Source organism: Octodon degus, unplaced genomic scaffold (genome assembly GCF_000260255.1).
Source record: "Octodon degus isolate 3935 unplaced genomic scaffold, OctDeg1.0 scaffold00263, whole genome shotgun sequence".
In the NCBI taxonomy this organism is placed as follows: Eukaryota; Metazoa; Chordata; class Mammalia; order Rodentia; family Octodontidae; genus Octodon; species Octodon degus.
The window spans coordinates 2,577,099-2,593,775 of record NW_004524839.1 but is presented as its reverse complement, the minus strand read 5'-3'; the positions used below and the strand labels follow the sequence as shown (position 1 = coordinate 2,593,775).

At 51.3% G+C, this 16,677-nt stretch overlaps 2 protein-coding genes across 6 annotated transcripts in view; one reads left to right on the top strand and one right to left on the bottom strand.

Moving 5' to 3' along the window:
• The window catches only part of Ccdc120 (coiled-coil domain containing 120), a 19,387-nt gene extending 6,052 nt beyond the window's left edge, over nt 1-13,335 (top strand). The window contains exons 1-10 of one of the 5 annotated variants that reach the window (XM_023706547.1): nt 2,581-2,668; nt 5,656-5,752; nt 5,934-6,024; nt 6,167-6,300; nt 7,215-7,355; nt 7,695-7,986; nt 8,385-8,447; nt 9,187-9,361; nt 9,493-9,591; nt 10,759-13,335. In XM_023706547.1, the coding sequence (XP_023562315.1) occupies nt 5,976-6,024; nt 6,167-6,300; nt 7,215-7,355; nt 7,695-7,986; nt 8,385-8,447; nt 9,187-9,361; nt 9,493-9,591; nt 10,759-11,695 (1,890 nt within the window). In that variant the 5' untranslated portion in view covers nt 2,581-2,668; nt 5,656-5,752; nt 5,934-5,975 and the 3' untranslated portion in view covers nt 11,696-13,335. Of the gene's footprint in view, nt 1-2,580; nt 2,697-5,655; nt 5,753-5,933; nt 6,025-6,166; nt 6,301-7,214; nt 7,356-7,694; nt 7,987-8,384; nt 8,448-9,186; nt 9,362-9,492; nt 9,592-10,758 lie in introns of those variants that run through there. The other 4 variants (XM_023706546.1, XM_023706549.1, XM_023706548.1 and 1 more) reach the window with 4 other exon arrangements.
• A 446-nt stretch (nt 13,336-13,781) lies between these two features.
• Nucleotides 13,782-16,520, bottom strand: Praf2 (PRA1 domain family member 2). Its single transcript, XM_004646285.2, has 3 exons — nt 16,287-16,520; nt 14,997-15,214; nt 13,782-14,596 (listed from the first exon to the last, which is right to left on the bottom strand). The coding sequence occupies exons 1-3, from the start codon at nt 16,463-16,465 to the stop codon at nt 14,457-14,459; spliced, it is 537 nt and encodes a 178-aa protein (XP_004646342.1). The 5' UTR covers nt 16,466-16,520; the 3' UTR covers nt 13,782-14,456.
• Between the last annotated feature and the right edge of the window lie 157 nt (nt 16,521-16,677).

Sequence of the window (16,677 nt, the reverse complement as noted above, 5' to 3'; positions counted from 1 at the left end):
GGGGCTGGTGAGATGGCTCAGTGGTCTAAAGCACCTACTTAGAACAAGCTTAGCAAAGCACAGGGACCACAGTTTGATCCCCCAGCACCACATGCCAGCCGGCCTTGCCCCCTGGTGGGCTGAGCTGGCCACACACACACACACACACACACACACACACAGAGTAAATAAAATAAATTAAAATTAAAAAAAAATCTAAATGACTTTTTAAAAAAAGAGAATGTAGCTTAGTGCAAGTGGCCTTCTCCACTTCCCTCACACTAGCCCACCTCTGTGTGAACTGTTGTTATTATTTGTTGTCTCTGGAACCACCTTTTACACATTGTACAGACGAGGTAACCTAAGCTTTGAGACTCAGTCTGCGTTGCTAGTAAGAATCTCCTGTCATGTCTTTCATTTTTATTTTTTAATTTTTAATTTTATTATTTTTCTATTTGGTGGAACCGGTGATTGAACTCAGGCCCGCGCTTGCCAGAGAAGAACTTATTCTACTGAGCCATCTCCCCCGCCCCTGCTTTTATTTTTATAAACACCATTCTTTCCAACATTCTTTGTGTGTGTGTCTTTTTTTTTTTTTTTTTTGTATTTTTGAGACAAGGTCTCAGTATATAGTTCAGGTTGGCCTTGAAGTTACTATGTTACTCTTGGGGAGTCTCCTGCCTCAGCCACCTGAGTGCTAGGATTGCAGGTGTGCGCTACCATGAGCAGTTTTTTTTTTTTTTTGGTTGGGGTCTTTTTAGAGACAGGGTCTTGTTATGCAGTTCAGGCTGGCCTTGAGCTCAGGCTGGTCTTGAATTTGCAGCAATCCTCTTGCCCCAGGCTCCCGAATAATGGGATTTGACAGGATTATAGTCATGTACTACCACACTTGGCTATAATAAATAAGATTTTATTTATTTATTTGGTGCTTGGAATCGAACTCAGGACCTTGCACTTGCCAGGCAGGCGCTTGTACCACTGAGCTATATCCCCGACCCAGGACCAGCTTTTTTTTTTGAGGGGGGGAGTCTTGCCAACATCTTTGGTGATCCACAGAGGTTGAATAAGCCATGGCCAAGAGGACACTTTCCACCATCACCTCACTGGGAGGACCTCTGCCAGCGTGGGGCAACACAGGAGGGTATAAAGAAATGGACCTTTGTGTCCCAACACCAGAAATCTCATCCCCAAGAAGAAAGGTGGGCAGGGGGCTGGGGAGATGGCTCAGTAGAATAAGGGCTTCCCTGGCAAGCCCAAGGGTCTGAGTTCAATCCCCAGTTCCACAAAAAAAAAGTGGGCAGGCATGATGGAAAGTCTTAATAGGTATGTGGCAGGGAGCTCCACTCCAGACAAGGTCTGCCTTCCAAGCGTTAACTTTGGGCCCTGAGGTTACAGAGCAGATGGTCCCACATAGATCATAGGATGTAGAGTATGCCAGACAGGCCCAGAGGCCATGTGGTGTTGTGCAGGGGATAGTACCTCCTCAGGTTTTAGCACCCCCAATTACCTGGCATGAAGCCTCACTTCTGGCCAGAAGTGTTGAGGGGGATGGTTGGGGAGACCCAGCAAGGGTGTGAAGAAGCACAACAGGCAGTGGCTATTTGCATGACTCTTAGTCCCCTCCTCTGAGCCCCCTTCTTACTCCTCCTCCCTGAAGGAGTAGCCTCTGTCTGCAGTAGCCCAGGACCTGGTTCTGATTCTTTGGTCTTTTTTTTTTTTTTTTTTGCAGAACTGGGGATTGAACTCAGGCCCTTGCACTTGCCAGGGAAGTGCTTATTCCACTGAGCCAACTCCCCGGCCCCCCTGGTTCTGATTCTTACTTCCTCTCTAGTTATGTATGTCACTGTGATTTCAGTCAAGCCTCTGTACTTCTTGGAGCCTCAGCTTCCACATCGGTAAAATAGCTCTGAGGAGGCTGGGTCTATACCAGTGATGGTAAACCTGTTAGAACTTTCAGTGATACAAAGAGCCCACTGTAGCATGCATGCTCTAGGTTCACCACCATTAGTCTATACCCACTCCCTCTAGGTTTGTAGGGCATAAGTTATAGACAGTTAATTAGATTTTTTTTTTCTGGAGGTGTGGAAGGTAGTTGGATTGTGAGACCTGGCCTCTCCTTAGAAAAGTTGAGTTTCTCTGTCTCTCTCCAACTTAGAAAATTATAACCCTAATGATGAGGGAATTGCCCCAGGACCTCCCTCCCACCCCATCTTGCCCTGGGAAGGAAGAGTAGGGGTCTTAGATGGGATAGGCACTGCTGAGAGACATAATCTTCCCATGTCTCCCCAGCTCCCCAGCCAAAAGTCCTTCCCCTGGGTATGTAGCCTCTGGGAATCTGGGCAACAGACAGTGGCTACTTGCATGACTTAGTCCCCTCCATAGTTCTCCACCAAGTGTCTGGGGTGAGGAAGCAGTTCTAGGCTCTCTTCTTAGCCATGCTGAGCACCCTGAGGGGACCTGTCCCTGACATTACTCCTTGGGTGGCCCTAGCTTTGGTGACAGGCAGGTAAGGGTTAAAAGGTGTGGGCCAGCCCAGTTCCTGGCCAGGTAGGCTGGGCCACTACCTTGTGGGAGGTGGCCAAGGCAACTGCCACTGCAGCTTGCTGCCACTGCCAGCTGAACCAGGGCCTGGTCAAGACAACTATTTTCTTGGAGGTACCGGAGGCCACCCCATAGAACTCTGGCCTTGGTGAGCACCTGGAAGCAGTGAGTCCAGGGTGTGTGTGTTGGGGGGGGACAAGGGCATGGCGCATGGCATAGGGTATGCTGAAGTTCCCTTCAGAGAGAGCTAGGTCTGTGGGAGAGGTACACTGACAATGTGAACTGGGATAGGGGTCTTGGAGTGAAGCCCAATATGTCCATCTTTTTCTGGGACAGATTGATTCCTAGCTGGAAATGGGAGAAGAGGTATAAGGAAGAGCAACCTAAGTCCCCCTCCTCCACCCCACTCGCACTTCCTCTTTTCTCTCCTGCTGAGCAGCCTCTGCCCTCCCCCACCTCAAGGCCAGCCCCTCAGGAAAGGCCAGACCTGGCTATTGCAAAACGATTTCCCAGGCATCCACCTGCCTACCCCCCATTTGTTCACTTGGAATGGAGGAAGTGAAGGCTTAGAGGTGTAGGACAGTCCAGACTTTGGGAGTGTTTATTTGTTCCCGTAGTGGCAGAATATGGAGGTGGGGGTCCTACTGACAGTGTTGGGGTGCCACCCAGGTGAGGTATCTTGATTGTAAACAGTCATTACAGCCAGGAATTTCTTTCTGGGCTGAGGTGTCAGAAGGGCAGACCTGAAAAACCTGCTGGGCCCGCCTCAGGGTGTGGGGGTGCCCTCTTGCAGTTCTCCTACTTCAGCCCTGCCCTGTTAGGGATGGCAGGCTGATCCCATGGAGGACTGGCTAACCCTAGAAGGCCCCTGGGGTTACCTTTGGGAGGCCCAGAGGCTGGAGAACAGATTGCTCAGGATCCACCATCTATGCTTGGTGACAGGACAGTGCTAAGCCGCGAAGCCAGTGTATGGAGGGCAGGTGAGCAGAGGTGAAGGCTCCAGAGCTGGGTGTGGTGTGTGGAGCATTGACCTTGTGCCTAGCCTGCCCAGTGACCTTATGACTCATGTCCTAGCTATGTCCCAGAGGTCAGGCTGACAGGGCGGAGTTGGGGTTCCTGTCTGGACCCCATTGACTTCCAGGATGCTCTGAGCTCCCAAAGAAGGAAAGGTTGAGGCAGCCCTGTGTGGGATGTGGAACCCAATTTGGTGAAAGAGGTGAAAGGCCCAGGGGTGGAGGTTGGGTTCTTATTGGGGTGGAGGAGGGCTCAAGGGAACTTTGTGAAAGTCCCCCACAACCCAAACAAGGCCTTGGAAAATAAGAGAAACCCCTGGACCTGTGAGGCAGAGGTGGCTGAGCTGGGGCATATACAGGGAAGTGCCAGCCCTTAGATAGGTGAATAAGTGAGGTCTCTGTAAAGTCCACTTGGCTTTGTGGAATGGCTGTGGCATATGTGTCCGATATTTTGGCCTGCCTGGGCCACACTGAGTACACATAATACACATTGTCTTGGGCTACATGTAATATATAGATAGATAGATAGATAGATAGATATAGATATAGATGATAGATAGATAGATAGATAGAGATAGAGATAGAGATACATAGATATATCTATATCTATCTATCTATCTATATATATATATATATATATATATATCTGCCTTTTAAAATATTTTTACTGGGGATACAGCTCAGCAGCATAAGGGCCTGCCTGGCAAGTGCAAGGTCCTGTGTTCGATCCCCAGTAAAGGAGAGCAAGTGTCTTGTGGGCTGCAGGTTAGACACACCTGCTTTAGGAACTGACCTTCCCTCTCTTAATGAGGACTGGGGCAACTGCTTCAGGGGATGGATACAGACCCTATGGGGCAGGTAGGACTGAAAGTGGGGCACCTTACAGGCCCCAGAGCTGAGGGGAGCTTGACAGTAGCCCACAATATAAAGATGGGGAAAGTGGGCTGGGGAAATGATAAAGCAGCATAAGTGCCTGCTTGACAAGCATAAGGTCTTGAGTTTGGTCCCTGATACCAAAAAAAAAAAAAAAAAAAAAAAAAGAAGAAAAAGACAGGGAACATGCTTGAACCCATGCTTCTTGGCTGACTGGTCTTCACCCCACCTGGCTACAGTGGCAAAAGTAGCCATGGATTTCAGGGTAGGTGAGGCTTGCCCAGTCATCTGCCATGGAGAGATTAGGCCAAGTGTGGGAGGTGATTATCACCAGGTTGCCCAGCTGCAGACTGAACAGGATGTGAGAGGGAGGGAGAGCAGGCAGCCAGCCAAGGTAGGCTCCATGATCAGCCAAGGTTTTGGGGGGCAGAAAGGGCAGGAGGCATGTGGCTTGTTATCTGTAGTTGTGGACTTTGCTTCTCACAATTCTTGGCTTGGTGACTTCCCTTTGGTAGTCTCAGGACAGGCTCAGAGGAAGAAAAAGGCAGAAGGAACCCTGATACCATGTGACTACTTGCTATACCAGAGCCACAGGATGGAACTGGGACAATATTGACCCAAAGACCTGGGCATAGATCCTGGCTTGACTCTCTGGGCTTGTGTTTATACAGTCATTTGTTCAGTCAGCAACACATTCTTGGAGTACTTGCTGTGTGTGTCGTGATATTCAAGGTACTGAAAATGCTGATATAATAGGACACACAGGGAAGCATAGAGAAGCTGGTCTCTTGTTGAACAGCAATAGTGGGAGCGTACTATGCAGAGTCCATCTCTGGAGGTGACACGTAAGCCCTAGAATGTTAAGTGAGAAGCAAGAATAGGGTGGTGAGACTTTGAAAACAGCACTCCTGACAGCAGCCACAGCCCAGGCAAAGACCCTGAGGATGAATAGATTGGGGAATTTATGAGGAAGTTGATGAACTTGAAGCAGCTGTAGTGTGGGAAAGCATATAGGACCTGAAGGTGGGCCTAGACCGTGTCCTTGACTGTGGGCAAGACATTTCATCTTTCTGTATCTTACTTTCCTCATCTCTAACATGGGGGTAATAATAACAGAACTCCTATCACTGGGGGGTTGTGAAGATTTAGAGTGGTATATTAGGTAACTGTTCTAGGCACCCAGGTGCTTAATAAGTACCCCTTGTTGTTATATTTGATTGAATTTTTACCATTATTTCTCTCTTTTCAGGCAAGACTTCTGGCTGTGACCCATGGGCCTCTGAGGAGGCGTAAATACACCCAGCTTCCTACTTGCTGTGTTCCCACTCAATGGGAAGGGAACCAAGGTACCCGGGCCAAGTGGGTCCTGACAACACAGAATATGAGAGGGCAGGTCAGGCAGGTGGGTGGGGCCCAAAGTACTTTAAATTCCCAGCTGGAGCATGGGTAGTTGGGTTGGGCCAGGCATCAGGATGTGGGGTTGTGTCATGAATTGTGCTTTCTTAATGGCTCCTGTGTCACTGCCAGGCCTTGTCTAACCATCGGCCACGGGCTCCCCATAGCATCAGGATGGAAGTCAAAGGTCAGCTGATCAGCTCTCCTACCTTCAATACCCCAGGTTAGTAGCTGGTTCTCTCTCCTGCTGCTTATCCCCTGCTCTGAATCACCGTCTGCCCTCTTGAGGAGGGTTGGTCCCTGGTCCCACAGGTGCTCCAGGATGCCCTAGCTATCCTACTGATCTTTGCTCCCCCTGTGTCCAGCTGCTTTGTTTGGAGAGGCTGCCCCCCAGGTGAAGTCAGAGCGTCTTCGGGGGCTGCTTGACCGGCAGCGGGTCCTTCAGGAGGCACTCAACTTAAAACTTCAGGAGCTCCGAAAAGTTTGTCTCCAGGAGGCGGTGAGAGCCGAGTTCAAGGGGTCTTAGGTGGGAGCGGGTGAGGAGCTGGGGCCCTAAGTAGACTGATTATGATGGCAGCTGCTGAGCTACTTATCTGGACTATAGGTTCCCTGTTGCCCTTTGTCTCCTCAAAGCTCTGCTTAAATGTCTTAGAATTATTGTATTAGTGAAATATGGTGTTGTAGGCTCACAGTTCCCTCTCAACAACTCCAAATCTCTAAAATCTCAAAAACTCAAAGCAGTTTCCAAAATTTGTCTGCACAGCCTACTCTGAACTGACATAGGATGATTTGTAGGATTTTTTTTTTTTTTGAGATGGTCTTGCTCTGCGGTACAGGCTGGCCTTGAGCTCACTTTTTAGCCCAGTCTGAGTTCTTTTTTTTTATTTTTGGGGAACTAGGGATTGAACTCAGGCCCTTGCGCTTGCCAGGGAAGCGCTTATTCCACTGAGCCATCTCCCTAGCCCCATTTTTTTTCCAGTCTGAGTTCTTGAACTCTCAGTGATCCTCATGCCTCAGCCTCCCAAGTGCTGGGGTTACAGGTGTGCCCCACCATGGCAGACTGATTTGTAGTTTTGCCATACATCTTTTAGTATAAATGTTAATACAATTTGCTGGAAATAATAATGTGGTGCAGACTACGCAGCTCCAGACCTGATTGGAGAAGACTGTGTCTTTTTGTATAAATTACAATATTCTGCTCTCCAGGTTTTGTAGCCTTTGGTGCCCACTGACCCAGGGTTTGTGCTATTGAAGGACTAAGATTCTACACTACTCATCAGAAGAAGAGACATAACATATGTGGGGTGCTAGGCAGGGCCAGGCTCGATAGAGGACTTCTGTAATTTCTGGGATCATCCCTGCTTTACTCTATAATTACAACTGACACTTGGTCCTATCCCCTGCCCCTTCCAGGAGCTCACTGGCCAGTTGCCCCCTGAGTGCCCGCTGGAGCCTGGTGAACGACCCCAGTTGGTCCGCCGGCGGCCCCCTGCAGCCCGTGCCTACCCTCCACCGCATCCTAACCCAGCACATCACTCCTTGTGCCCTGCTGAGGTGAGCAAATGGGTGTGGAGGGCAAGGTAGTCGGGGTAAGGGACAGGAACAGGCATAGAAAGAATGCTGTATAGCCTGGGAGGTGGGGATGAGAAGGGAAAGGGCTTGGTTTTCTGGCATTATGCTGTCCCTAATGCTGTCAGGACTGGCCTCCCACTTTCAGGAAGATGAACAAGCCCAGCTCCAACAGAGTGAATAAGCTCCATCCCTAGGCACATAGGCCTGCCTGAAGGAAGAGCAGGCCCCACTTCCAGGACAGATGGATTCTGCCACTGCCTGGGTCTTGTGCCTGACCATTTCCAACATTTGGTCCTGTCCCACCCCTCTTGGGCCCCATAGGAGTTGGCTCTTGAGGCCCTGGAGCGGGAGGTGTCAGTGCAGCAGCAGATCGCTGCAGCTGCTCGTCGCTTGGCCTTGGCCCCTGAGCTGAGTGCTGAGCAGCGGCGGCGCCGGCGCCAGGTGCAGGCAGATGCACTGAGGAGGCTGCATGAACTGGAGGAACAGCTTGGAGATGTTCGGACCCGCCTTGGCCTCCCAGTGCTTCCACCCCAGCCACTACCACTGTCCTCAGGGGCACTCATCACTACCCAGGGAGTCTGCCTAGGTACACGCCTCACTCAGCTCAGCCAAGGTGAGCCAGGCTCTAGAATCCCACCAGCGAGACTAGGGAAGCATAGATCAGGGAATGAGCTCTTATCTAATGGATGCGGTAGGGTTGGGAGGATGAGCAGCCAGTGAGTGCTGGGAGCTGGACAGATCTAAGGGAGCCACCAATAAGAAGAGTTGTGATAAAGGGCGATAAATGGGCAAGGGAGACCTTGGGGAGACTGACCAGTAGGCCCTAGGAAAGTGAAGACCCAAGTCCATGGTGGTCTTGCATCTAGGTAAAAGTGAGTTCCTGGGGAGGGAATAGAGTGAGGAGGGACTACCCAGAATGCAGGGTAAGCAGACAAGCCCATCAGGTGGGTCAAGGGAATGATAACCAGGCCTTGGGGTAATACTTCTGGTTCTTTCCTTTCTCACCTATAGAAGATGTAGTCCTGCACTCAGAGAGCAGCTCTCTTTCAGAATCTGGGGCCAGCCATGACAATGGTGAGGACTTGTATCCCTCAACCCGCTCCCAGCCCTGTTAGGTTCAATCAGCCCATTCTGTGTTGCACAAACCTTCCCCTTGTTGTTTAACTATTCCTTAGCTGCACTCCATCTTACTGTGCCCCTCACCTTTCTAGAGGGCATTTTGAGACAGGGTCTTGCTGTGTAGTACAGGCTGGCCTTGAACTCTTGCTGTGTAGTACAGGCTGGCCTTGTGTAGCCTAGGCTAGCCTCAAACTTGCAGCAATCTTCCTGCCTCAGCTTCTTGAGTGCTGGAATTACATCCATGCACCAGCATGCCTAGCTTGCCCCCATCTTCTTAGTATCACCCCATGGCTGCCCCCACAGCCCCAGGGCACACTTGTGATCTCCATTCCTCCCCTTTTTGCCCTGTCTCATCCCTTAGCTGCTTAGCCTGCTTAACACTATGCCAGCATTGGCCTTTGCCCTGTTCTTTGTGCTAACCTGTCCTGGTCCTTCTGGGCCTTTTTTTAAAAAAATATTTCATTTTAAATTTTAGTTATTTATGTGTGTGTGTGTGTGTGTGTGTGTGTGTGTGGCCAGCTCAGCCCACCAGGTGGCAGGGCTGGCTGGCATGTGGTGCTGGGGGATGGAACCGTGGTCCCTGTGCTTTGCTAAGCTTGTTCTAAGTAGGTGCTTTAGACCACTAAGCCATCTCACCAGCCCCTGGGCCTTTTTTTTTTTTAACTTCTACATCAGTTTGTTTTCTTCTATGCAGAGGAGCCCCGTGGCTGCTTCTCTCTGGCAGAGCGCCCCTCACCACCCAAGGCCTGGGACCAACTTCGGGCAGTATCTGGGGGGAGCCCTGAGAGGCGAACCCCATGGAAACCACCCCCCTCAGATCTTTATGGAGATCTGAAGAGCCGGCGGAACTCTGTGGCCAGCCCTACCAGGTGAGGACAGGCTCTTTTTCCCCCACCCCAGGAGCCAGGAATGGGATCCTGAGCCTGGGCTGCCCAGAGGGCCTGCTGTGGGTGTGGTCTCTAACCTGGGCCTGGACCTGGGCCTGCCCATCTCTGTCTAGCCCCACCCGCTCGCTGCCCAGGAGTGCCTCCAGTTTTGAGGGGCGAAGTGTGCCTGCCACCCCTGTCCTCACCCGGGGCACTGGCCCCCAGCTGTGCAAGTAAGGGGACTCTGTGGGTGGGTCTGAGGATCAGAGGAGGGAACCTTTAGATCTAATTGGAAGTGTTGAGGTGAAATTACCAAAAAGTGTGGGATATGGGCACTTGGGCTTTGAAAGTAGGAATTATCTTGGTGAAGAAAGGGGTGAGAATTGGGAACAGAAGCACCAGAGTTTGAGTATGGGCTTTCCTGTGTCTCAGACAAGTCATTTCCTTTCTGTGAATCATTGCCTCATTTTTGTAATGGGCATAGTAATACTAGCCTTTGAAAACCACAGGCATTTGAACACATTATGAGTGGTTGATTAAAAAATTCCAATAAGATAAAACCCCATGGAGTAGGAATGTAAAGAACTCAATATCAATAAAGACTCCTACTTTTTATTTTAAAATAAAAAACAGGCATAATAAGTTCTGGATAACATGTACTGAGTACCTACCATCTTCTAGTAGTCAGTACTTTATGTGATAGCAACTTAGTTAAATATCACAAGACCCCTTTGAAGGGCAGTTGTTGCCATTCTCATTTTGTAGATAAACTGAGGCATAAAGGTTATTTGTTAGTAAACTGAAGGCCTGATACTTGAACCCAAGCAATTTTGACTCTTATGAGTTTTCTTTTAACCGCTATACTGTTAAATACTCATAAGTGCCTACTTTTCCAGGCTGTAAAAAATCCCAAAGCCCTGTCCTTATGGGGCCTGCATTTGGTGCATGGTGGCTGTTGTTGTTCATGTACATGGTGTGATAGAGAATTCAGATTGGTCTTACATTCTATGCCTAAAGACTAGGGCTTCATCCTGGACATAGAGAAGCCATGAGCAGGGCCTTAGCAGGAGTTGAGGGGTCAGCTATCTTAGGAAGAACCCTCTGTGTGGCTTCTGCCCTGCTAGTATTTTCTCCTCAGCTCTATGCATATTTTCACTCCCCCAGCTAGCAGTCCTTTCCCTCAATACATTGCCAACCCCTGGGGTCCCTAGTCTGGGACCAAACTTCAGCTGTCATTTGCATGCCACTATCTATCACCATCACACACACACAACTTCTCATTCTAGGTCCATTTTAGAGATGTATAACTGGAGGCTCAGAAAAAAAGGGGTGGTCAGCACTCAGGTGACTTGCCTGATTTTTCTGACCTTCCTCCTATTACCCCTACTTCTGTGCCCCAGACCTGAAGGCCTCCATTCTCGCCAGTGGTCCGGCAGTCAGGACTCCCAGATGGGCTTCCCCCGGGCGGACCCTGCCTCCGATCGCGCCTCCCTCTTCGCAGCTCGCACCCGGCGCAGCAACAGCTCTGAGGCCCTGCTGGTGGACCGGGCAGCTAGCGGGGGAGCTGGCTCCCCACCTGCCCCTTTGGCTCCCCCTGCCACTGGTCCCCCAGTCTGCAAAAGCAGTGAGGTGCTGTATGAGCGCCCCCAACCACCCCCTGCCTTCTCCTCCCGCACAGCTGGCCTCCCAGACCCTCCCCGGGCCACCCGACCAAGTTCAGCTGCCCCTGTCTCCCGAGGGGCCCCCAGGCTCCCACCTGTGTGTGGGGACTTTCTCTTGGACTATTCCTTGGACCGGGGCCTGCCTCGTAGTGGAGGCGGGGCAGGCTGGGGGGACATGCTGCCTGCAGCTGAGGCCCCAGGACCCCTCTCCCGTCGGGACGGGCTCCTTGCCATGCTCCCTGGCCCACCACCTGTGTATACAGCTGACAGCAGCAGCCCCCTCCTCCGCAGCAAGGATCCCCACACCCGTGCTACTCGTACCAAGCCCTGTGGCCTGCCCTTGGAAGCTGCTGAGGGCCCAGAGGTGCATCCAAACCCTCTGCTGTGGATGCCCCCACCCACCCGAATACCCCCGGTTGGTGAGCGCAGTGGTCACAAGAATCTGGCCCTGGAGGGGCTGAGGGACTGGTACATCCGGAACTCGGGACTGGCCATGGGGCCCCAGCGCCGGCCTGTGCTGCCACATATGGGCCCACCACACCCGCCCTTCCTCCATTCCCGCTGCTATGAAGTGGGCCAGGCGCTCTATGGGGCCCCCAGCCAGGCACCGCTCCCACACTCGAGGAGTTTCACAGCACCCCCTGTCTCCGGCAGGTATGGGGGCTGCTTTTATTGATGATGGGTAGGGGTCTCTTGAAGCATATGTTGAAGTTATCCAGGCCAGGGAACTAGTCATGATAGCTAATGACTGGGAGCACAAGGACATTAGTTGCAGCATTGGCACACTGTACCAGGTGTGAGCAGTGTTAGTCCTTAGGGTCCTGGTGGAGGGGGATCTTGGGTGCTGGTAGTAGTAGCTCTTTACCAAGCTATAGAAGGAGGGCCTAGGAGATAGCTCAGTAGTGTATGTGCTAGCCTGGCAAGTACAAGGTCCTGAGTTTGATCCCTGGTACCAAAAAAGTAAAAAAAGGCAAGCTGTAGAAGGATTTTAATATTCTAACTAGTGCATGTCAACTGGAAATGAGCTTTGAAGCCAGGGTGCTGGGAGGAAGGGACATCATGTGCCCCTTACCTTTCTGTTCCTCTTTTTCCATGCCCCATGCTTGGGACCCTTGAAGGTGCTGTCATATGCCTGCCTTCACCTCTTTAATGAGCCTATTTTCCTCTTTCTTTCTGTGTCTTGTCTGTCTTTTCTTTGGTTTTCCCTACCCTGTCCTCCGGATTCCTGCTATCCCTTCTAAAGATACTACGCGGACTTCCTGTACCCCCCGGAGCTGAGCGCTCGCTTAAGTGACCTGACGCTAGAGGGGGAGCAGTCTTCCAGTTCTGACCCCCAAACCCCAGGGACACTGGTTTGACTCTGATATGCCCCTTGTTGGCCTGAGCATGACTCCAACTTGGGGAGCACAAAGGCGACCTTGCTGAGCTCTGGGATGTAGTTGCTCAGTCCTGGGGGTGGGGTGCCAACCTGATCTTCCAAGGCCCTTGGTTCCCTATGGGCCCAGGAAGGTGTCTGATACCCTGCTTCTCTTCTCATACTGTGCTGGGGACTGGAGGCCTCAGTCAGCTTCACAGACGAGGGAGATGATGTCATGGGGACTCTAAGCCCCTTCCTACATTTCTGTTTACAGTTGTGATTTAGTATTCACTGTCTTTACCCAACACTAGGAATTTTATAAAAGGGAAACTGTGAGTTTGTCCTGGTTGGGTTCATTCCTGTGCCCATGCCCAGCCTGTTCCATCTAGGAACACCCTCCCCCTGATGAAATAGACCATAAAGGATCTTGGGGCCCTGTTTAAGGCTACCTGGAGACTGTTATGTACAGAACTCCCTGCTCTCCCCCACTAGGGGAGTTCTTGTGCAAATGGGCACTCTGCCCACCTTTGGATGATGTCTGGATGGGATACCTAAAGGAACCCCTATCCCTCTCTGCCCCTAGCCTGTGTGCCCACCATCCCCAATCAGGAGGCCCTGCAGGAGGTTAGCAAGGGGCAGAGCCATCAGGTGTGTTACACCACAGGATGCTGTGGTGGTTGAACCTGGCATCTCGTAGATGCCAGAAAAATCTTCAGGTGACATCTGGCCATGGGCCACAGGCCATGTCATATCCTCCTGACTTTCCTTACATTCACTGCTTTTTAAACAAATCTGTACAAACTGTTTTCTATGATACCTATCTGTGACTTTCTGGACCTGGGGGGGGTTCCCCTACCCCCTTTACCTGGTGTTAAACTTTTCTTTTTGTACCAATGGATCTGGGCCCAAGACACTACTCACACTGGAAGGGGATTTCTATAATAAATGTGTAAACTGAACCCCTGTGTTGCTCCTCTGTTTTGCCACAGGGGCATACACTTCTAGTTCAGTCCAGATAATACACTACCTTTTATAGGAAAATAATACTGTGAGGTGGGCCAGGGTAAAACAAAAGCACTATGGAAGTAGCTAGAGGTAAGGCAACTTCTTTGCCTGCTTCTACTCAGATTCCTGGTTCACATCAAGAACTCTTATAATTTGTACATGCATATGCATGTATATGTGAGATACTAGGGCTTCCCACTTGTTAGACAACATGATGCCACTGAGCGACTTCCCATACACTGCGCCCCTGATCTCTCTGTGCTGATTCAGAACAGATTTGATGAAGAGCCTAAGAGCTTAGCCCTCTAGCCCACAGAAAGTCAGATTTCAACAGCATTGAAAAACAAGCCATCGTGTCCATTGAAATGCACAAGGACTTCAGCCAGGAGCCCAAACCAGCTCGAGAGATGCAACGGCTTTATTGTTGGAGTAACACTGATATAACCACCCCTTTTCCATTTGGGGCTACCCCACCCTCCACCCCTTGGTCTTTGACACTCTGGAACATTAGAGGAGGAGTAAAACCTCTTCAACAGCTGAAGGCAACTGGAACTGGTGAAGGTTGGGGTCACCTGGTTCAACAGGGTCAGGATACCTGAGGGAGGACTTAGCTGGGGGGTCTAGATTTGGCAATGCCATAACCTAGATTTGAAGCTGGGGTGGAGTTTGGGAAAGCCTTGGTCCAAGGTTCAAGATGTGAGAATGGTTTGCCCCAAGCCCCAGCTTTGGTGCTGAACATGGAAGACAAATGAGTCCCAGAATTTAAATACCTCTGGGCCCATGGTTTGAGACTGGCCATAGATGCTTTAGTACTGAGCCCAAGCCTGAGGCTGGAGTGGCTGTGGGTCCCAAGTTCAGGGCTGTGGAAGACTAGTACTTAGATAAGGAGAGGGGGGTTGGGAATGAATGATACCCTAATTTTAAACTGGGGTGGAAATCACTGATGGCCAATCTTTTTGACTGGCCAGGGTGCTCTTGACTGCTATTGTAAAGGCTGGAAAAGGGCTCTGGGTCCTGGATATGGGTTGGGTGCGGGTGGGGTGTTCTTCAGGTCCTGGGTGCAGGTCCCAGGCCCTTAGGATCCAGCCTCCTGTTCTTGTCCCAGCGCCTCTAGTAACAGCCCCATTGGTGTCCGCTTGAGACCAATGCTCTCCATTTTGTTCTCAATCTTGTTTTTAAGGTTTCGAAGGCGAATGGAGGCGTGCACCAGAATCACTGTGGGTGGTATGAAGAAGAGTGGGATCAGTGGGGTGGGGCCTCAGCTTGCAGCCAATCGGAGCCCACAGAAGGGGACTAGTGCACAGGCAGGCCAATGGAGTGCTGGGCAGCTGAAGTATGGCTGAGTAAATCAATTTGGTAGTGGAGGTGTGGCCAGAAAGGTTTTTCAAACTTGGAAGTGGCCGCTTTAAGGCACTTAACACTAGGAGACCCAAATTTTCACTAATAAGGGAGGTGTTCCCAGATGGGGTGGGTGGTGGGCGAAGCCAGGACTGCAGCATTTAACTGAGTACCCTCTGGGTTTCCCGGCCCTGTCTCAGACCAAGAACCCAGGCCCAGCCTAGCATCTTAAACATTGACCGTTTAACCAGGCATTTCAGGGGGTTAGTAGACTCACGAAGCACGGGCCCGGCGATGCTGAACAGGAAGGTGCACGCGCTGCCCGCGACCCAGAGAATGAGGAGGCCAATGGCAAGCACTGCAGCTAGGCAGGCGGCAGGGTGATTGCGGCGGCAGCGTCTCACTGCTGCGTGGGTCTCAGCCGCCCACACCAGCATGGCAAGGGCCACCACCACTGCCAGCGCACTCAGAAGGGTGTGCATCGGACGCACATACCTGTGGGAACAAGGGTACTAAGCTAGCCTCACCATCCCCTCCCCCATCCTGAGCACCAAGAGCTTTGATTTCCCATTTCCATTCTCCAGCCTGCTAATATTCCCACCAGCCCCAACAGGTACATACTCCAGGGGAATTCCTATGGACCCTCATTTCCTGTTTCAAGCCTACATACCATTTTCCTGAGGGCTTTGCTTCAGGTCCTCCCATTCTAGATGCCCCGAGCTCTTAGCATTTTCCTGGTCTTTCCTACCCTCGCAGGGCTTATCTCTAGCACCCTCCATCTGTCCCCACATACCCCATTTAAGGTAGCTTCTGCAGATCCCTCATCCAGGCCTCTAGTCTCCACACACTTCCATCTCTCCTGGCCCCCACAATCATTAGAGGATCCTCTCCTAGGTGTCCTCTGTTTCCCCATCACCACCCCTATTTCTCTACAGATCCCTCCTGCAATCATTACTAGAATGCTTCCAGGCCTTTGGTCCCACTCTTAACTTCCAGCCCTTACGAAGACCCTCCTGTAGATTCTCCATCTCTTTGGTCTCAATCATTTCAACCCAGGTTCTTCCCTCTGGGCTCAGGTTTTCCAGCAAGTATCTGCTTCTGGTGTGTTCTAATCGTGGACAAGTTACCTTCTAAGACCTGATACTCACTAGACTCACTTTCCAATCCCTCCAACTTTTACCACGTCCATGTCCCTGCCTCTGTCCCAAGACCTCCAGGGCTGCTGTAATTTGGTCCTATCACATCACCAAACCAAGTATGAATCCCCCATTTTTAGGCCTTATTTTCAGGTCCACCTCCCAGCCCACTTTCTCTTTTAGTTCCATTCTCTCCTGCCTCTTCAGGTCCTTCCTTCAACATTCTTCTTTCCCATCAGGCCCTCCTTATACCCAGAAGGACCTGCCTCCTTTCCCCTGCCCCTTAGGCCTTTCCCATTTTTACCGAATTTGCCCTTCTTGGACTAGCATTTTCCTAGTTTCCCTCTCCAGGTCCTCAAGGATCCGCAGGGCACTCGTCCATGGCCCTGGTGTCTCCGGCCAACCAACCACCAAGTCCCTCCCTCCCTCACCCGGCTAGAGCGAGACCGAAGCCAAAGCAGAGAAGGTAGTTGGTTTGGTAGTAGAGAAGGTTGTTGATGACGCGGTGGCACCATCGCTGCGGGTCGCATGGATCCGGTGCTGCCAGACGCGCTGACCCCAGAACAAAGTCGTCTAGGGTGCGTAGCGGAGGCAGCCGCACCTCCGACATCCCGTCCTGTTGGTTGCTGGACCAGCCCGAAGGCCGGACTACAACACCCGTTACACCTTGCAGCACCGCAAGGCACACAGGGAAATGGAATCTGGGCCAACCGACAAATCCCGCCCCTCAACAGGTGGACTGCGCAGACGCGGCCGTGCACGTGACCGGGAAGGCACGTAATGCGTCACACAGTGGGGGCGGCAAGGAATGCCGGGAAATCA